The sequence below is a fragment of the Lepidochelys kempii genome, chromosome 18 (assembly GCF_965140265.1).
Source record: "Lepidochelys kempii isolate rLepKem1 chromosome 18, rLepKem1.hap2, whole genome shotgun sequence".
In the NCBI taxonomy this organism is placed as follows: Eukaryota; Metazoa; Chordata; order Testudines; family Cheloniidae; genus Lepidochelys; species Lepidochelys kempii.
This window is the reverse complement of record NC_133273.1, coordinates 7,165,686-7,187,063: the sequence shown is the minus strand read 5'-3', so window position 1 is coordinate 7,187,063 and position 21,378 is coordinate 7,165,686. Positions and strand designations below refer to the sequence as shown.

At 46.2% G+C, this 21,378-nt stretch overlaps 1 protein-coding gene across 5 annotated transcripts in view; it reads left to right on the top strand.

Annotated features, from left to right (window-relative positions):
• ZBTB17 (zinc finger and BTB domain containing 17) overlaps positions 1 to 21,378 on the top strand; it is a 37,992-nt gene that overhangs the window by 3,251 nt on the left and 13,363 nt on the right. For 4 of the 5 annotated variants that reach the window (XM_073317224.1, XM_073317227.1, XM_073317228.1 and 1 more), the window contains exons 2-5: positions 12,184 to 12,390; positions 16,384 to 16,572; positions 17,434 to 17,613; positions 17,885 to 18,010. In XM_073317224.1, the coding sequence (XP_073173325.1) occupies positions 12,184 to 12,390; positions 16,384 to 16,572; positions 17,434 to 17,613; positions 17,885 to 18,010 (702 nt within the window). Of the gene's footprint in view, positions 1 to 10,397; positions 10,813 to 12,183; positions 12,391 to 16,383; positions 16,573 to 17,433; positions 17,614 to 17,884; positions 18,011 to 21,378 lie in introns of those variants that run through there. The other variant, XM_073317225.1, reaches the window with a different exon arrangement.

Here is a 21,378-nt window from a genome sequence, read left to right as displayed (position 1 = left end):
CACTATGATTGATACAGTAATAAAAGACTTGACAGCAGTGTCAGAGGAAGATTGAAAGGGAAAACACTACTGATGTGATTTGGAGAGGGTGAGACTCAAAAGTTGCTATCATTCTAGTTTCTTGGCTCCATTAAACTCTGGGAATTGAGTTCCCTTGCTTTTTATTTTAGCTGAGGCCAAATACCACTTTGATGGTCACAGTATCGCTCGTGAGTAGAACAGAGCCCTGGTAAAGGAGTGTCACATATGCAGTCCAACTTGTTTTCCCTTTTTAGGGAGTAGATTGACTTTGGGGCAGTGGTTTTGTATTTTAAAATGCAATTTTTTGTTGAATCTATCCAAGACAGCCACTTAAAGTAAGACATATAGCAGTCAGCTCTATTCTATTGAAGAGGTTATGGAGAGAGGCTTCCAAGAGGAATAGTCTCTCTAGTTTTGTATCTGAGCACTTGATTGTATTTACCCTCACAACAGGGCTGCGAAAGAGGAAAAGGCTATTGTTCCCAATTTATACATGGAGAACTGAGCCTGCAGAGACTAAGTGACTTGCCCCCTCTCACATACGCAGAGCAGGGAATCACACACAAGTTACTCAAGTGCCAGGCTGGCACCCTAACCACTGGGCAATCCTTCCTCTTACAATGTTAACATGTATTTACTGTTTAAAGGAGGAAAAAAAGCAGTAAAGTAATAATTAAGCTGTATGAAGGAAATGAGACATCCGTTTCACTGAGAGCAAGTATTGTGTTAATATGCTTGATATAATGTATGCCCATAAACCACTGTTCTAAGGTGGGTAGGATGGGTAAAAACATCAATATTTATAATTCAGCAGCAGCTGTATTGGTTATTATCCCAATGGTATCGTGTTCTATATGGTATTTGAATGGTGTAGAATAACACTAAGATGAAATGTAAAGAAGAAATTGACCAAACTAAAGAATTCTTAGCAGTTGCATGACTCTGATGTGGACCAGAATTGCCAGTGTCTTCTGCATGAGGAGTCTTTGCCTTTCTCCTTGGTGGATTCATCACACTGGTTACCTTCTTTCATTTTATCTAACAGTAGGAATGTGGGCTAATGTTCCCAAAAGATTCTCTCCCCGCCACTTTCTGTGTAACTTTAAACTGAGCCTGTCTTTTATCAACATTAATAACCATTATGGCATCTCAGCTATGCCCTGCATATTTGACAGTTATCACCTTTTAATATAAAGCAACATTAACATTGCTTTTTGCTATTAACTGTGGACCATTATGTAATAATAATCACGGCTGATTTGAGTAATTGTTCTATTGAAACCTACTGAGGAAAGGTTCCCAGCAGCACCTTCAGAGGGTAGTACAGTATAAAGCTTAAGATGCAAAACTGGGAATTCAGAGATGCGTGTTCTAAGTCCCATCTCTGCCACTGACTCTGTGACCTTGGGGAAGTCACTTAACCTCTCTGTGTGTCAGTGTCCTCATCTATAAAAATAGGGATCATGATGCTCTCTTATGGAAAGTGTTCAGTGTTCATAGAATCATAGAATATCAGGGTTGGAAGGGACCTCAGGAGGTCATTTAGTCCAACCCCCTGCTCAAAAGCAGGACCCATACCCAATTAAATCATCCCAGCCAGGGCTTTGTCAAGCCTGACCTTAAAAACGTCTAAGGAAGGAGATTCCACTGTGTTACTACATGTATTATTGAAATATTGATCAAATGGATCTAAACCTTCTTCAGTTCTGTAACATTCAGTTCTCACTGGCCCTGAGCTCTGAATAATTTTAGTGGGTGGTCTGTTTTATTGTATTTTAACATTTTAAGACTTAAAAAAAAAATTCTCCAGCCACATGAGGAAGGTGGATAATGGTGGTGGCGGGGCAGAGGTGATGTCTTTTGCCTGACCAAATATTTCAGTTCTAATTTAAGTGAGTTATGCAGGTCATCCCAACTGATACCAGTAAAATCCTTCATATAATGCCACATTATCATGTACTTTGCATAGGCCACAGAGTTCACAGAAAAGTTTTAGAATTCTTAAAAAATATGTATTGGGGCAACGTCTTGTATCCCTCCATTTATAAAGCCCAGGTACCCTATCTATCATGAGTCCGGTTGTACGGGGATCAGAACCAGGGGAAGATTATAATTAAAATATGAAACATCTTTTAAAAATGACTGAAATAACCCCTTTGATACATACAAACATCTTGATTTTAAAGTCCCATCTCTCAGGATCGTCAGGGCCTGGAAGCTAGTGTTGGTTGTTCCATTGGAACGGAGAACCCCTCCTTTTCCAGTGGTGTGCAGTTCCCATTTCCAGAACATAAGCCCGTTACTGGCTTTGAACTACTTATTGCTTGTGCTGGGCTTTGGGTCAGGGTCATTTTAGGAGGGAGCAGGGCTGTTGGTGAAGGAGGGAAAAAAGGAAACGTCTTGGTGGCAAGTTAAGAAAAATGGCAGCTGTTTGAAGCTGCTTGGGGGATTGGCTTGTTTGAAGTTGTCCCAAGGAAGGTGGTCAGAGTGCAGGTGAGGTAATGCCATTTATTACATGGCTGTCATTACTACAGGGTGTATTAGCTCTTGAAAACTTTTGAAGTAAATCTGTTGATTTAAGGAAAGGCCAGTGCATTGCCTGTATTTAAAAATAGAAGATCCAAGACATTAGGAAATTGATTTTGTCATAGAAACACCGGCAAGGGGCAGAATAAGAGACATCCAGAAAATTTAAGTACATCTCATACCCTGCTAAGACCAGCAGTTCTGAGACATGTCCCTCAAGACCCCTTGTTCTGAGACAAAGGAAAATGGATCTTAGCCGTTTTAGTGGGATTCATTACTTTAGAAGAAAATATTTTGTGCTGTAACCTCATCTCAGGACTTCACTGTTTCTGATGGAAATTTCCACTTTGTAATGAGAACACCAGATTGATGGGTTTGGAGCATACCTGGTTCTATAATGATGGAAGGTTGAAGAGTGTCAAGCTAATTTGTTCTCAAAGAGGAGACAGTGCCTAGAAGATGGGCTAGCTCTTTAAAGCAGTAACCAAAGGAGCTGTTACTGTACTGACAACCTCTGCGTTTGCCTTTGCAAAAGGCTGATATATGGCTGTACTACTTGAGTGAATCTAAAAAACCTGGTTGCATATCAGAGACTGAGGCTTTGTGAGTCTAAAAGCAGCTTTATACTCCTAGTTGAGTATGGCAGGTATCAGTGTGACGATCAGACTTGCACATACGACGGATGGCTGGCTAGAAAAGGGATGGTGGGTTTATATTTGATACAGGAATACAGGCATCCCAAGTCTTCCACATAAATTCGGATGCCAAGTGACAGATGCCATGTAAGAACCTCAGTAGAATAGAAAGGCAAATTCCCAGTTGCCCAGATGAGGAAAGTCTTGCAAAACTTCCTGTCCATGCAATCACATCAGCACGCTGCCAGCAGAACCACAAAACTCCAATGAAGCACTCTTCCAAGACTGCACTGAACCTTCTGAGCAAGTCAAAACAGCTCCCAGTCCAACCAAAAGGGGGCTTTTCAAGAGCTATGTTTTCCCTTTCTCCACCAAAGGGTTGGTGAATTTTATCTCAAAGGTCTGGGTGCTAGAGGCAGAATTTCTTTCCAGAATAGGAGTGAGTTAGTTACGGGAAATGCATTTTGATTAGAGGCAGGATGGTCTATGGTTAAATCACAGGACCATGAGTCAGGAGACCTGAGCTCTATTTATGACTCTGCCACTTACTCACTGTGTTGCCATGGGCAAGTCACTTGAACTCCCAGTGCCTCAGTTGATTTGCTTGTAAAATTCCGAGAATACTTTCAGGGCTATTGTGGGGCTTAGTTTACTAATGTTTGTAAAACACTTTGAGAGGCACAGATAAAAGGCGGTGTTATAGAAGTAAAACCTGGTGGTGATGTTAGTACACCAGTAGGAGGGGCTAGTGTAAATGGCATTTGAAAGACGTTAACTAAGTCTTTGGAGGGAAAATAGCTTCTGTTCTCTGCAACAAACCTCGTAGAAAGTAAAAAGGCTTCTTTCTGTCTTGAAATGTGATAAATGCATTAGGTTGGATTGGTACATCTGGTCTCCTTGGCTCTTTGACGGACGCATGCAATGAGCCACTGATACTCCCTTGATTTCTTTTGGCAGATGCAAGCAGATTTTAGGTTGTCAGGTTTTTACAGCCTAATGCTAAGTGAGGGATTTTTTTATTCTTACTGAGCATCGCTGATCGCTTGTCCTCCTGTCTCTGTAATTAGAACACATCTGGCTTTCCCTGCTCATTATCACTCTTGGTAATCGTTGACACTGTTACTTTAATAAATTTGTAACAGTCGTGCCGCAAATTGCCATCCCGGGATCTCTGAAGATCTGAAAAGGGGACAGCTCAGCATTCGTGTGAGGAGGACTCCAAGGTGATCATGAGAATCAAATTAACTTGATAGCACGGCACAGCTGATACATTTTAAATATGATGTTGTTGGCCCTAGCCATAAAATGACAGGGCACTGCAAAATTTTGGAGCAAGCTAGACATTGTCAAAATGTATCCATGTCTTGATATCTGGGTCCATCCATTACCGTATTGTTTGTAAGTCAGGGGTGCCCCAGTTTTGTTCAGATGCAGGTCATTAAACTGCAGCTGCTTTCCTCAGCACACTAGCAAGGTCACAGAGACTAAATAATGGAGCAGGTGGGTGCTTAGACTACACTTTGTGCTGGCTTCTGGTGATTAGTTCTTTCCTTCTGGCCCTGGCCTCTGTCTTGTGAATTTTTGGAGCCCTGGTTTAACAAATTAATAGCTTGTTCTGGCAAACTGCATCTGCTGTAAACAGCAAGGATACCGGTTAGCCTTCAAGGCAGATTTCACGTGGAGGGCTTTGATTCTGAAGAAGCAAGCAGGCCGAGCATGCTGTCATGGTGTGGCCAAGGGACTCAATGAAGGGCATTTCTGCACAGATGGAATTTTGTTCGCATTGAAACACAAGCGCTGTAAGAAATAAGTCAGATCCCACAGCAGTAACTGTATCTTCCTGGAAGAAAATATCCATTAACAGCAACTTTCGGATTGAATTTTGGTTTCAAAGCTGACTCCAGGGCTTCTAATTTGTCAGGAGGAAGAGCCTTCTCCTCTTGCTTTCCTCATGTACCCAGAGCTGTTACCTTAGGTGTTTTCCTAGTCTTCCCCATGCAGCAGGCTAACTTGTCATGGGTTTCCATGGTAGCTACAGGATTGTGCTTTAAGAAAGAAGATTCTCTCTTACCTACGGTTATTTGGGGGCATTCTTTACTTATTTGGGAGTCATATCAGGTGTCTCCTTGTAAATACATCATGATCTTCATTGCATGTTATCAATATGCCAGGCTGTGGGTTGACCCAATCAATCCTGGCTGTTGTGATCCCTTTCTATGCCTCTAGAGCACCCTGAGGCAGGAGAAAGTGAGACTGTTGCACTGGATGGAGTCACACAACCACAGAGTGGTCACAACTCCTTGACATTGTGTTGTGATGTCAGGCTACCATTCTCCAACTACTTTGTGGCCATCCAATTCTGCTGGAACCACTGCCTTAAAATGATATCATATGAGCAGTTGTCATCCAGCCAGATGAAGATTGCCGAACGCCTCTTGTGGGTGAGCATCCCCATTTCTCTTGTCTGTTTCTGGAATAATTAGTTTTCAACCCAGGTCTTGCGCCCAGACCAACATAGTGTCTTTGCTGTTGGTAACAAGGGAGAATGTTGGCCATCTGGAAAGGACTTTATTCTTCATAGAATCATAGAATATCAGGGTTGGAAGGGACCTCAGGAGGTCATCTAGTCCAACCCCCTGCTCAAAGCAGGGCCGATCCCCAACTAAATCATCCCAGCCAGGGCTTTGTCAAACCTTAAAAACTTCTAAGGAAGGAGATTCCACCACCTCCCTAGGTAACGCATTCCAGTGTTTCACCCTCCTAGTGAAAAAGTTTTTCCCAATATCCAATCTAAATCTCCCCCACTGCAACTTGAGACCATTACTCCTTGTTCTGTCATCTGCTACCACTGAAAACAGTCTAGAGCCGTCCTCTTTGGAACCCCCTTTCAGGTAGTTAAAAGCAGCTATCAAATCCCCCCTCATTCTTCTCTTCCGTAGACTAAACATCCCCAGTTCCCTCAGCCTCTCCTCATAACTCATGTGTTTCAGTCCCTTAATCATTTTTGTTGCCCTCCGCTGGACTCTTTCCAATTTTTCCACATCCTTCTTGTAGTGTGGGGCCCAAAACTGGACACAGTACTCCAGATGAGGCCTCACCAGTGTTGAATAGAGGGGAACGATCACGTCCCTCGATCTGCTGGCAATGCCCCTACTTATACATCCCAAAATGCCATTGGCCTTCTTGGCAACAAGGGCACACTGTTGACTCATATCCAACTTCTCGTCCACTGTAACCCCTAGGTCCTTTTCTGCAGAACTGCTGCCGAGCCATTCGGTCCCTAGTCTGTAGCGGTGCATTGGATTCTTCCGTCCTAAGTGCAGGACTCTGCACTTGTCCTTGTTGAACCTCATCAGATTTCTTTTGGCCCAATCCTCCAATTTGTCTAGGTCCCTCTGTATCCTATCCCTACCTTCCAGCGTATCTACCTCTCCTCCCAATTTGGTGTCATCTGCAAACTTGAGGAGGGTGCAATCCACACCATCCTCCAGATCATTTATGAAGATATTGAACAAAACCGGCTCCAGGACTGACTCTTGGGGCACTCCACTTGATACCGGCTGCCAACTAGACATGGAGCCATTGATCACTACCCATTGAGCCCGACAATCTAGCCAGCTTTCTATCCACCTTATAGTCCATTCAGCCAGCCCATACTTCTTTAACTTGCTGGCAAGAATACTGTGGGAGATAGTGTCAAAAGCTTTGCTAAAGTCAAGGAACAACACGTCCACCGCTTTCCCCTCATCCACAGAACCAGTTATCTCGTCATAGAAGGCAATTAGATTAGTCAGGCATGACTTGCCCTTGGTGAATCCATTCTTATCCTTCATTGCCTCTAGTGGAGGCCTGGTCTATACTGAAAAATTAGGTCAAACCAGCTATGTCACTCGGGTGTGAAAAATCCACACCCGAGTGAAGTAGTTAAGCTGGCCTAACCCCTGGTGTAGACAATGCTAGGTTGATAGAAGAATGCTTCCATTGATTTAGCTACAGCCTCTTGGGCACCTGGATTAACTACACTGATGGTAGAACCCTCCCATTAGCAGAGGTAGTGTCTGCCGCTGTGTATATCTGTGCCACTGTAGCATTTCAAGTATAGACAAGCCCTTAGACTCTACAGCACAAAACTCTCTGTTCAGGACTGTGACTGCTCCCTTGCTATCGTTAGGGTGTGTGTACACGCACTCACACACACACACGCTTTTGGGAAATGTGATCAAATTTTGTGCAACCATTTTTGAGTTAGTTTGAGTGTGAAAATGTACTTTTCCCCCATGTGTTCTGAGATCAGAAACTTTGCACTTGGGTAATTCTGAGCAAGAGTTAGAAACTTTAAAGTTGGCTTCTTCTCTATATGTCATTGAGACTTGATTCCCTTTACCAATGCTGCAAGCACACACAAAGTATATACAACATTTGTAAGCCCATTTTGAGCATGAAACGGATGCTGTTGAATATCATCTAGCATGGGGGTACTTTTTGCTCTGTTTGCATCATTTCCTATGGTTTCTCTAATTCTGTTATAAGAGTTCTTCAGTTAAAAAAAGCTCACATTCTGCCTCTCTTCTCCTTGCCTTTATTAACAGGGGCATGAATACAGGGTCTTTGGTTTATTTTTTATTTAATTATCCATATATTTTAGTGTCTATTCCTGCTGCTTATTCCGCATTTGAAACCGTAAACCCTGTGTTTGTGACATTGTAGATAGCTGCTGTGCAAGTGAGTCACAAATGGAGGATTAGGATTTCAGGTGGCAAATAAACTGTGGGAGCTGATGAGCTCTTGAGAACAGGTGTATCTCTCTCTCCTACAAATGGCCTTGATTCACCCCACACCCCCCAAATGAGCAGATGAGTCACAGAGTGTTCTTTCAAGGTTTTCCTGTGGGGTCAGCTGCCCTTTTTTGTGCTTGAAATATTTTTCATTTTGTTAAGGGTTGGCAGTCATGCAGGAAAGAACAGGGATTACGTCCATGAAATTACACACACCCGTTTATATTATAATAGAAAACTTGATCATTATATAACTCAAAGTAAAGACTGTATCCTCTCAAAATCTTAACTTATCTGTTTTTTTCTAAAAGAGCTTCTCTAATTCTAACAGGAATTGTTTCGGGGAAGGTCTTTGACCTGTGTTATATAGGTGGTCGGACTAGATGATCACAGTGGTCCCTTCTGGACTTAGAATCTATGACTCTTCCAGATAGTACATAAGAGCGGCCACACTGGGTCAGACCAGTGGTCCATCTAGCCCAGTATCCTGTCTTCTGACAGGGGCCAATTCCAGATGCTTCAGTGGGAATGAACAGAAGAGGCAATCACCAAGTGATCCATCTCCTGTTGCCCATTCTCAGCTTCTGGTACTCAGAGGCTATGGACGCCCAGAGCCTGAAATTGCATCCCTGAACATCTTGGCTAATAATCATTGATGGACCTATCCTCCTGAACTTATCTAACTCCTTTTTGAAACCTGTTATAGTTTTGGCCTTCACAACATCCCCTGGCAATGAGTTCCACAGGTTGACTATGTGTTGAAGAAGTACTTCCTTATGTTTATTTTAAACCTGATGCCCATTAATTTCATCGGGTGACACTTGATTCTTGTGTTATGTGAAGGAGTAAATTAAACTTCCTTATTCACTTTCTCCTTACCATTCACGATTTTATAGACCTCTGTCATATACCCCCTTAGTCGTTTCTTGTCCAAGTTGAACAGTTCCAGTCTTTTTAATCTCTCCTCATTTTGTCGTCTTATCTATCCCTTTCTGAATGGTTCTTAACATTCTGTTCGCTTTTTTGACTGCCGCTGCGCATTTAGCGGACATTTTCAGAGAACTATCCACAATGATTCCAAGATCTCTTTCTTGTATGGTAACAGCTAATTTAGACCCCATCATTTTGTATGTATAGTTGGGATGATGTTTTCCAATGTGCATTACTTTGCATTTATCAACATTGAATTTTAGCTGCCATTTAGTTGCCCAGTCACCCAGTTTTGTGAGATCCTTTTGTAACTCTTCTTGGTCTGCTTTGGACTTAACCATCTTGAGTAATTTTATATCATCTGCAAATGTTACCACCTCACTGTTTACCCCTTTTTCCAGATCATTTATGAATATGTTGAACAGCACCCGTCCCAGTACAGATCTCTGGGGGACACACACCATTATTTACCTCTCTCCATTCTGAAAACTGACCATTTATTCCTACCCTTTGTTTCCTATCTTTTAACCAGGTATTGATCCATGAGAGGACCTTCCCTCCTTTCCCATGACTGCTTATGAAATCTACTGTAAAGTCTACTTTAAGGCCCCAGTCTTGTAATTGAGTCCACATGGACAGACCCTTGCACCTGTCTGGAGCCCAGTTAGCTTGTGTACAGACACAAGGGTCTGCCTATACAGATCCAGTTGAAAGACTGAAGCTGAAATTTGCCAGTGCACTAAGATCTCTATATCACTTGGCTATACTTAGCCCAGATGGAGTCTTCTCCCCCCTCACTACATTCCACTTTGCTGTGAGAGGTGCTTTCAACAAGAGTTCCTTCCGCAGGTTATTTAAAGACAGGATGCCTTCCATACATTGCAACACCAGCCTTCCCACCCCCGTTCCTGGGCCACTTGAGATATCGCTATTAAGTGTTGTTTGTCTGCTCTTCAGTTTGATAATCACTCAGGGCGGCTGCTCTTTACAGCACACTGACTGCATGGGGCAGCTTGTTTGAGTTAAACCTTTCTCTTCAATTTGGAATGGCCTGCGTAAAGATAGAGGATTCCTTTTGGGTAGGTGGCCATGTGTAGCCAAAGGCATTCTAATGTGGTCTGTGACCACCTCTCCCACTGAGATCAAGGTGGAGCTTCCCATGGCACCGTAGTCTCTATGAGCCTCACCTTCATATTGAAGATGAGGGCTTCTGCAATCGGCTCTACTTTGTGCCAAAGTGTGCTTCTTGGGGTCCTTGTATGTTCCTCAGTGGTTCTGGGTACCATGAGACACCTGGGGGCTGATTTGCAGAAGTGCAGAGGATTCACACCTGCAGCTGAAGTTGACTGGAGCTCTGCTTTGGCCTCCTAAAGTACTATTAAAATGCTGAACACTCTGAAAAATTGGACCCTGGGCATCATGAGTTGGTCACTTGGCAATTTTGTCAAATAAAGTATTTTGAAAATCTAGCTGGATCTCAGTTCCTCAGCTGGAAAATGGGGATGACGCCATCCCCACCCCCTCCCCCCCGCTCTCTAGAGTGTTATGAAGATAAATCCCCTAACGTTTGTGACTCGCTCAGGTGGTGAGAGCACCGTACAAATGCCTGGGAGGAAATTAGTCATATTGTATTCAGTGCAAGGATGGATGGTGTGCGTTAAATAACGCCCGGGACCACGCATTGAATGAGGAGGATAAAGCCACTCTCTGAAGGAGGCAGGGATCCTGTGAGAACATAATACATGATCATGCAGTTAAAGACTGTGTCCTAATGCATACGCACAGGGGGCTGTATTAAGGTTGCACAGTTTACCTTAAATCTAGCGTTTTTAAACTCTGGAGTGCTTGACTTTTTGCAGCCTTAATCTTTTGTCTGTTTATTTTTAGATGTAATCATAGGATAGAATGGGGTGAGGGAGCATCAGGTATGTTCCTGCAGTTACATAGGCTGCCTGCATGTACAATTTGACATGTGTTGAAATATTTAAAAGATATAAATATATATTGGCAGTCCCCACCGCGCCCTCTTAAGCTGGGATCAGTTGATGTCCAGGGACTTCACAGCAGAAGTGGGGTTTGGGGAGGGATTTGAAGAAGGAAGAGGGTCAGGGCTTTATGTGCTAATTCAGGGAGAGTCCTGTGTGTAAGGGGCAGTACTGGGAAAGTGGGAGCTGGTGGAAACTGCAACATGGTGAAAACAGGCCAAGCGGATGGTTTGATGTTAGCAGCTGCAGTTGGATGGAGCCAAGCTGGGTGCAAAGAAGAGGTTATAGGAGGCTGATCAGTAGGACTTTCCGCTTTAGATGGCTGTCTGATTGGAAGGACCAGGGGAAGTGTTAGTAAATGTGATACTATAAATCAGTATTTAAAATTCCTTTTGGCACTTCCTAGTGTTGCTCCTACAGCCACTGGTGGGCCTTCATTTGCAGGCCTCAACCAGTGAATTTCAGTCAGAAAACAGCAGTCTCTTTTTGAAAGAGAATGTGACAAAATAACAGAAGCAGATTTTATGCCAAACCAGGTTTAAAACAGAGCTGCGGCCGGCAGCTTTGCAGGGGGATGTTTAATCAGGTGGGTCTGATACAATTGACCATGGAGGGCCGTAGCATTCGGCACACTTGATCATCCCACCAGCAGTGGCCAGTACTTCAGATGGAGGCAAAAATTCCTAACAGCCTCCTCCTAACCTTGATTGCCCATTTAAAAAACTTTCCAAGAAGCACCTTCACGCTTTCTCCCACACCGGTCCTTGTGCACGGGAGGAGCCTCAGGAGCTTCTGCAAGGATGCCAGGTCTTCCCTCAGAGCTCTCCTTAAAACACTTCTCAGTCATGATTCCTACAACCCACTCGACAGTATCATCGTATTGTTTCCTCATATACTCCCATCTGTCTTCATCCGCCTGTTGTCTGTAGTTTTGTACTTTGGTGCAGGGACCTATGTGTGTGCCACAGTAAAGTCCTGGCCTCCAGGTGCTCCTGCAATACAAATAATGCATAATAATGACCAATGGTGCAGTGTGAGGCCGACTTTCTTGCAGGACCAATGACTAACTGCACAGTGGAGACTGAATTAGCTTCTCAGCCCTACCGGTTCCTCCAGATCAAGGCTGAGGCGCGTGGGTGGAAGTTGGTCTGCGCACTGCTTCAGTTTTAAGCACCGTCAGTGGGTGCTTGCACACCATAAAAATGGATTTTAATAAAACCTCCCTTGCTCCAGCACCAGGCTCAAGCACAGTAGCTGGAGGGATGGAGCGTAGGCTCTGGTCAGCCAGGTGATTGTGCTTTCTCTCCTCAGCTATGGATTTCCCTCAGCACAGCAAGCAGGTCCTGGAGCAGCTGAACCAGCAGAGGCAGCTGGGCTTGCTGTGTGACTGCACCTTCGTGGTGGACGGCATTGACTTCAAGGCCCACAAGGCCGTGCTGGCAGCCTGCAGCGAGTACTTCAGGATGCTGTTTGTGGATCAGAAGGATGTGGTGCATCTTGACATCAGCAATGCAGCAGGTATGCAGGTGCGGCTCCTGGGAGAAGCCAAGGCTGCACTTGGGAGAGGAGCTGTGGCCCTGAGATGGTGGGCCGTATCCTCAGCAGGTGTAAATCAGTGTGTTCCTGTTGAAGTCAGTGGAGCCGCACCAAGTCACGCCAGCTGTGACTCAGACCCAAAGTGTGCAGAACCTCCTAGAAAACATTAGGGCTGTGGTGGGGATAGTGACGTTCCTCCTGAACACTGGAGTTGCCATAGCCCAGTGTCCCATCTCTGACAGTGCCCAGCACCAGATGCCCCAGAGTGCAGGAACCATGAAGTAACAGACATGGGATAATCTGACCTCATTAAGGTCTCCTCCTAATCCCTAATAGAGACTGGTTTAAACCCTAAAGCATAAGGTTTCTAGAACTTGGTTTGTAATAACTGTTATAACTCTGCCTATTCTTGTTATCCATGAGAAATGTCCACTCGCTCTTTGAATCTTGCTAAGTTCTTGGCCTCAATGACCTCCTGTGGCAGGGAGTTCCACAGCCTCATTATACTTTGTGCAGCAAAGTATTTTTCCTTTGACCAGTTTTGGACTTGCTACCTTTCAGTTTCATTGACTGTCCCCTGGTTCTTGTGTTACGAGACAGAGAGGATAGCAGCTCCTGCTCTTTCTTCTCTAAACCATTCATTGTTTTATATGACTTTATCATGAGTCCTTTTATTCATCTCCTTGTGTCTCCACTACGGAGACCATACCGGATAGCTATACTGGCATAGCCGCCTACAATAGACGCAGCCTACACCAACAGAAGAAGGTTTTTTTGCTGATGCAGAGAACTCCACCTCCCCGAACGCCATTAGCTAGGCCCTCTTCCATCGACACTGCTGCGTCCACACTGGGTGGGGTTGTTGACATAGTTGTGCCAGTCAATCGTGTGGGTTTTCTCATGCCCCTGACTGACACAGCTATGCTGATATAACTTTTCAGTGTAGACCAAGCCTAAGGTAACAAGCCCAGTCTTCTCCATATCTCTTCACAGGGAGTGTTTTCATGCCCCCAATCATTCTCATCACCCTTCTCTGAACTTGTTCTAATTCTACAGTATTATTTTCTAATGGGATGACCAATTCTGTGCACAGTATTCTAGAGGTGGGAGGGTACCATCAATTCAGATCGTGGCATTACAGTTTTTTTTATATTATTCTCCATCCCATTCCTTATGTATCCTACCATCTTGTTTGCTCTTCGACTGCAGCTGCTCATTGAGTAGAGGTTCCCAATGAATTATCATCGGTGATGCCCTGATCTCTTTCCTGAGTTGATCAATTCGTTCAGAACTCTGCTAGGTTCATGAACCTGTCTGGTTTAAATTTTTCCCTCCAATGTGCATTGTTTGGCATTGATCAACACTGAATTTCGTCTGCCATTGTATTGTCCATTCACCTAGCATGATTAAGTGCTGAAGTTTCTCTGTCTTCTCTGGGCTTGACTAACCTAAATGACTCTGTGCCTTCTGAGAAGGTTGCCTCCTCACTGATCATTCTTTCCACCTCATTTCCAGATCATGAATAAATATATTAAACAACTCAGGACCTGGTAGGAACCTAGCGGCACCCCACTGTTAATCTTTTATGATGGAAACTGGCTGTTTATCCCTATTCTTAATTATTTTCTGTCTTTTAGCCAGTTTTTGATCCATGACAATACCTTGCCTCTCCCTCCATGAATACTTAGCTCCTTTAGTAGCTTCTTGTGCAGAACCTTGTGAAAGGTCTTTTGAAAGTTGAAAGGATGTTCACAGGTTCTCCGTAAACCATTACCTTATTGACGTGTTCAAAGAATTCTGATACATCAGTGAGATGAGACCCATCATATCATGATCTTCCACGTGTTTTGTTGTTCTATTTTTAGTTGTCCTTTCAACCAACGTACTAGGTACAGATGTAGGACTTGCTCATCTGTTGTAATTCCCTGAGTCACCCCTATGGCAGCTCAACAGCCAGCCAGATACAACCTATTGGATTCCTGTTTGGCCAGTACCCTATACAAACACGCACCACTGTAGAGATAGCTGTCTAACAATCATCTAAAGGGAAAAGGGAAACAGTGATCCTGCCAATATATAGTATATGCCCAATAGCTATTACTTCAGTATGTGTGGTTGGACAGATGTGCATCGCGTCTGGAAGCTAATGGTCTTAGAGTAGAACAGGAAGATTTTTATTGTTAATATTAGAAGAAGATTCATTAATCGTCTTGCATTAGCACTTAAAGGCTCCCACCAAGATGCAGAGCCCGTTGTGCTAGGCTCTGTACTAACACCATCGTTAGAGACAGTTCCTGCTTCAAAGAATTTCCAGTCAAAACAGACAAGCCAAAGGATGAGAGAACAGAAGTATTATTATCCTCATTTTACAAATGGGGCAATGAGGCCCGGAGAGAGGAAGGGACTCACCCAAGGTCACACAGGGCGTCTGTGGCAGAGCCAGGAATTGAACCCAGGTCTCCTGAGTCCCAGTCTAGAGCCATAACCACAGAATCATCCTGCCTCGCTCTGACATTCCTCAGGGTACAGTCTGGACTGCTGAACTGCTGGGTCCCTTCAATTCTCCAGTCTGGGGTGCCTTTTACACTGCTTCACTGTGAGAGCAACCACTCCTGGTCTGCTGTCACACAGCCTCTAGCATGTAAATTACTCCCAGCTGAGTTATATGAGTGCTTTTAGCCAACCACTCCTGAATTGTATTGCAGAGTGACTCCAGCGTATTCCCAGTCCCAGACTTGTCCCCAGAAATGTGCGTTTTGTACTTCCCAGCTCTTTCCTTCTGTGCAACACAAGCTCATAGAAAGTCCGTCATTTCATTAATAGAAAATGATATGCACAAACCATGGTATCTCAAATGGAGTTTCCCAAACACTTCAATCCAAACACACACTGGTTTAGATAAAACAATAAAACAAGTTTGTTAGCTACAGAAAGATAGATTTTAAGTGATTACAAGTAATGAGGCATAAAAGTCAGAATTGGTTACAAAGAGATAAAAGATAAAATGCAACTAATACTTAATAAGTTAAGTGAATTCAACACAAAAGTTTTATCTCACCACCTGCTCACAGCAATCTGGCTGGATCCCTTCAGCCATGACCACTCCCCCAGTTCAATGATGCTTCCTTTTTCTTTCAAATGTTGGTGCTGTGAGTAGAGGTGAGAGGTGATTTGAGGTCTCTGTTCCTGATTTTTGTATCTTTGCCTCCTCTTTGAGAATCATCACCAGCTGGGGTTCAGGCAATAGCCAGTCTGTTTGCACGGGAACCCCCAGCTGTTCTGTTGCCAAGATGTAAACTTCTCGTTCACATCTTTCTTCCTGCCAAAGAAAAGCTGTTTACCCAGGTGATGCTCCATTTGATTTTGTTGACACTTGGCTGAGGCGTCAGTTTGCCTTTTGTCTCTGGTGAACTGGTTTGGGCTGCTTCCCTAGACTTGGAATATGTCTTAGACAGTAACACTGTGGCCACATATGTTTTACTAGGACAATAATGTTCAGCAGATTATGAGTTTTCGAATGATACCTCACAAGGCATACTTTGTACAAAATTTATCATAGTCTTATAAAAAGGATGAATATAAGGGTACAGACAGTCACACTCGCTGAGTTCAAGATCTTATTTATTTCAGCCTACAGAATTTTACCTTCCCCCCTCTCTTGTGCTAAACTAACACTAACAATGGCACCAGCTGGTTAAAGTATAATTATTTGTTACTCTTACCTAGAAAGTAAGAATCTGGCATAGTTTCGGGTAGGCTTTTCAGGGAGTTTTATTGCAGCATATAGGATAAATTTCTAGGGCCTTTGAATCAATGGGAGTTAGCCACCTAAATCCCTTTTAAAAATCTGGCATTCAGTCACTAGTGCATGTTCAGTCTCTAAAATGTTGGCAACTTAGCTTGCTATGAAAAAGGCCACTCATCTCTGGAGCTTTGATTTGTGTTTATTTTATTTCTGGGTCTGTTTTATTGCAGGCCTTGGTCAGGTACTGGAGTTCATGTACACAGCCAAGCTCAGCCTGAGCCCAGAGAACGTGGAGGATGTGCTAGCAGTTGCCGGTTTTCTCCAGATGCAGGAAATTGTCAGTGCTTGCAATGCTTTGAAGTCTCTCACCGTGTCAGCTGAACCCCATTCAGAAAGCCACAAGGTCCCTGAAGTGACCGGTATGCAGCCTTCTTACCCCCTGGGGCTTCCCGTTCCCCATAGGAATATGTTCAAAACGGTTCTCAGGGGATGCTGGTTCAGCCAGGATTTGATTGCTCTCTTTAGTGTGGATCTGTTACTGAAGCATACTTAAATCAGGAAGCAGCTGAGAGGAGAAGCTAAACACTGATCCATCCCCAGCCAGATGTTTTCTTTACTGTAATAAGCTGGCCTGTAGACTGTGGTGAACTCAGTGGTTAGTCAGTCAATAAAGAACATTTCCTTCCAAAAGAAATGTAAGGAAGGTGCAGGTGAGGTCACCACAAGCTGTGCATGTGGCTTGTGAAGCCGCAGATCGGAATGCAGAACATTGGCTCCCAGGCTTTGGGGGCAGATGAAGAGCACAGCTACACCTGGCAACGTCCATCTCCTGGTCACTGGCTGCTCTGTCCCTCTCTGTAGCTTCAGTGGCTCCAAATCCTAATCTTGGCACTGCAAGACTTAGGGGACAGGGATTTGGTGCACTAAGGTTGGTCAGACATGCAGCACGTTTCAGTATTGCAAATCATGAGTCCTGGCTTAGATCTGTTCCCTCTAACTCACCCTCCCCAGATATAGATGAAGCTTTTGTATCCGTCTCACCCCCATGGATGGCACCAGGCGTCATGTGTTTGCTACTAAATGTTAGTTTTCCTTTCTTGTCCCTCTGTTAGTATGTGTCGATACTTAAGACAATTAGTGCTATTGGCTGGCCTTGCTGACTGCTGTGTCCGTTGTTTGGACTCTCGGAGAGTACAATGCGGCAGTTCTGGTTGCTTTGCCCCTCTGTTGTCTCCGAATGCGAAGGGACTGTGGTTTGCTTGTGTGTGTTTCCCCGGCAGGGGACGAAAAAGCACCTGAAGAAGGTAAAGCAGCAGCAGCAGAAACGTTCGGTGAACTCGACAAAGCTGAGCAGGTCCCGTCCAAGAGACAAGAGGAGGAGGAGGTGACGGAGGCTGCAGCAAAGCCAAAGGAGAAAGAGCCTGAGGAGGAGGGCAGCAAGGAGACCAGCGTCAGAGCAGGTCAGCCCAAGGAAGGTTATGTATAGAAAGTGAAGGTAATTAAGCTTCCCAGCTTCACGCCTTCACTTGTGCTGCCACTAGCCCTTGGGGCAGCCTTTCGCCTCCCCCACACCCCTTACTCTCTCCTAATCCTTTCCACAGCCCTCCCTGCTCTGCCCTCCCCACCCCCGGGGATCTGTTTAGCTGAGCTGCTGCCAGGCTGCCCTGTTTCCGCACAGCACATCGCAGCCGTCGCAGTGAATGGTTCGAACGTGCTCTTCTTTGTTTCTAGGTCCAGGCGACGCTGTACGGGAGGACTCTCCCTCTGAGATGCCCAGTAGCCAGCAGCCAGAGGGTACCAGGCCCAACAGTGCCAGCCCGGCTGCAAAGTGCAGCTCCTCCCAGAGTTCAGAGCAAGGTGCTGACCTACAGCTGGCACAGGATGGTGGTTTGCCATTTTGAAATGAAAGTAGTGACAGTAACTTCCCCCCCTTACATCCAACTTTGTCGTCTCTGCGTCCTTTGGCACAGAGGAATAGCTCCAGACCCCAGGCTCCTCATGGCTACACCCCCATACTTGTCAGATGTTTCTGCCCTGTGTGTTTGATTTCACCAGTGTGGAGCTCGCTGCTCCCTCTGGTTCTCGCCCAGATACTTGGCTGCTCCCAGCTCCACAGGGAACAGGCCCGAGTGGAATGCCACAGAAGGATGTGAAGTCGGATTGGAACAGGTGTCACTGTATGCTGTACAGCCCTTGCTGTTGCAGCAGGCCATGAAACCTGCAGCCTGGGCTGTCTAGTTTGTCAAGTACATCAGGATTGCATTGCTCTGAGCAGCAAATAGCTGGAGCTTAAGTTGGGAATTTTAAGGGCTGTAGTTTTCATTGGTGCAGGAGCTTACATTTGAAAATAGAGGAACTGAGGATCATCCTGCTTGTTAGATACATCCTGTTTGAAAGCACGGGACTTCCCTGGGTTTTGTATACATAAACCTAGATCCCTTTCATGCTGGCAAAAAGCTAATACCCCTAGAGGAGGAGGAAACCTAGCCTTTCAGCATACCACAGCTGGGCAGGTGAGCCAGGCACGGGGGAGCTGTTGTGAAACACCAAGAATGGTTAGAAAAAGAATGAGGAGTCCGGTGGCACCTTAAAGACTAACAGATTTATTTGGGCATAAGCTTTCATGGGTAAAAAAACCCACATTTTCAGATGCATGGGGTGAAAATTACAGACACGGGCATAAATCTACTGACATGCGCAGAGAAGGCAATTTTCCCTCTCTTGATATTGACACCTCCTCGTCAATTATTGGGCGTGGACCACATCCACCCTGACTGAATTGGCCTTGTCAACCCTGGTTCTCTGCTTGTAACTCCCTTCTCTTCATGTGCCAGTATGAAAATGCCTGCATCTGTAATTTTCACTCCATGCATCTGAAGAAGTAAGGTTTTTTTTACCCACGAAAGCTTATGCCCAAATAAATCTGTCAGTCTTTAAGGTGCCACCGGACTCCTCGTTGTTTTTGTGGGTACAGACTAACACAGCTATCCCTCTGATGTTGGTAAAAGCATTTCAGTAGCTTTAATAGAGGCACGTAGAGAAGTTACAGTAACTCTAGACAACTTTTTCCATTAAAGCGGTTGCAGATCTCACATCCCAAGCAATGAGAGAGGCCCCATGTCCCAGGCAGCACATTAGTCCTGAATTATGTTGGGGACGCCAGATCTGAGTGGCCCTGTTCCCTGAGCCCTCTCTGCTGCTCCAGCACGCAAACACCAGAAGGGCACGGAGGGATCAAATCAGTTCCAACTTCTGTGCACTTTAGGAAGTGTATGGGCGTCAGGGGTGAAAGTAAGTTAGAGGACTTACCGGTACGCCGGAGTCCCGAGCAGGGGGCTTGGCCTCAACCAAAAGAGGCAGGGCCTTAAATCCCCGGGCCCTTTCAATCTTGATTTAAAGCGCCAGGGCTCCAGCTGCGGTAGTGGTGGATGGGAGCCCAGGGCCCTTTAAATCACCCCCGAGCTACCAGCTGCAGAGGCGGCTCGAAACCCCAGGGCTCGGGGGCAATTTAAAGGGCCCAGAGCTCCAGCTGCCGCTACCGCAGTGGAGCCCCGGGCCCTTTAAATCAATGAGGAGCCCTGGGGGCTCCTGGCTGCCACTGCTACCCCAGGGCTCTGGGCTCTGGCAGAGCTTTAAAGGGCCTGGGGCTCCGCTGTGGTAGCAGCTGCCAGAGCCCCGAGCCCTTTAAATCCCCGCCTGAGCCCTGCTGCCCGAGCCCTGGGGTAGCGGTGGCGGGGATTTAAAGGGCGAGGGCGGTAGCAGCGACTGGAGCTCCAGAGCCCTTCAAATCCCAGTCCTGCCGCCACTACCGCAGGGCTTTAAATTGCCCTCTGGGAAAGCCAGTCCTGGTACGGCGCACCGGCTCTTACCAGTACGCCGTACCGGGGCGTACCAGCTTACTTTTACCTCTGACGGGCGTGGGGAAGGCTGGCTGGTCAGAAGCCCCAAACTCCTCATGCACTGCTTCTTTAAATGCCAAACACGTCCTTTATCATATTTATAAGGTGTAGCAATTTCGGCAAGAAGTGACAGTTAGAGGCCCATTTGCATGGCCATATAACTGCATTTGTACAAGAGACTCTGGGAGTAGGTGCTGAACAATGGACAGACCTGGAAACAGGAGCCTTCTATGTACAGCACAGGTACCCCACAGACAACAGCAATGCAAGCTCTCCGGTGCTGTCCTGCCAGCCTGCCCCGCTCCCACGTGGTGGCATAGCTTGGGTTCCCATTCAGGCCATGGAAACTGCTGAGCCTGCCAGCCACTCAGTTGATGGTGGATTTACTGCTGTGTAAGCACCTGTCCAATGGGAACTGAACTGAGATCGTCAGACTGGGGGGCCACCAAACAGCACACCAGGGGGAAGATCTTTCAGTCACTCCCGACTCTTTGCATCGGTAACCTAGAAGTGAAAGGCCGTATCCCGTGGTGACCTGGAACCGGTTCGCTGGAACCAGTTGTTAAATTTAGAAGCCCTTTTAGACCGGTTGTCCCACGAGGGACAACCGGTTCTAACAGGGCTTCTAAATTTAACAACCGGCCAAAAGTGGTGCCTTAGGCTCCATGGGTGCTCTGGGGCTGGAGCACTCATGGGGAAAATTTGGTGGGTGCAGAGCACCCACCGGCAGCTCCCCACCCAGACCCAGCTCACCTCACCTCCGCTCTGTCTCCTCCCCGAATGCACCGCCCCACTCTGCTTCTCCCCGCCCCCCCTGTTTCCCACGAATCAGCTGTTCGCGTGGGAAGCCTGGGAGGGCTGAGAAGCAAGCAGCAGCTTCGCACTCAGGCCCAAGGAGGTGGAGCGGAGGTGAGCTGAGGTGGGGGGGGCGCGAGGAGGGCGGCCCGTGCCGCAGCAGGTAACTCAGGGGACACGCAGGGGAACTGCTCCCTGCCCCAGCTCACCTCCGCCTCCCAGGGCTTGAGCGCCAAGCTGCCGCTCACTTCTCAGCCCTCCCAGGCTTCCCGCGCAAACAGCTAATTCACGGGAAACTGGGGGGGGTGCATTCGGGGCGGAGCTGGAGCCGGGCATGGGGCGGGGAGCTGCCGGTGGGTGCTCTGAACCCACCAAATTTTCCCCATGGGTGCTAGTGCCTAAGGCGCCATTTTTGATGTGATCAGTGGGGGAGCAGCCGCCACCCGCCCCTAGGAGCCAGAGGGACCTGCCGGATGCTTCCTGGGAGCCTCCCCTGGTAAGCACCCCCGGGGCTCCCCATCTCGCCCCCTG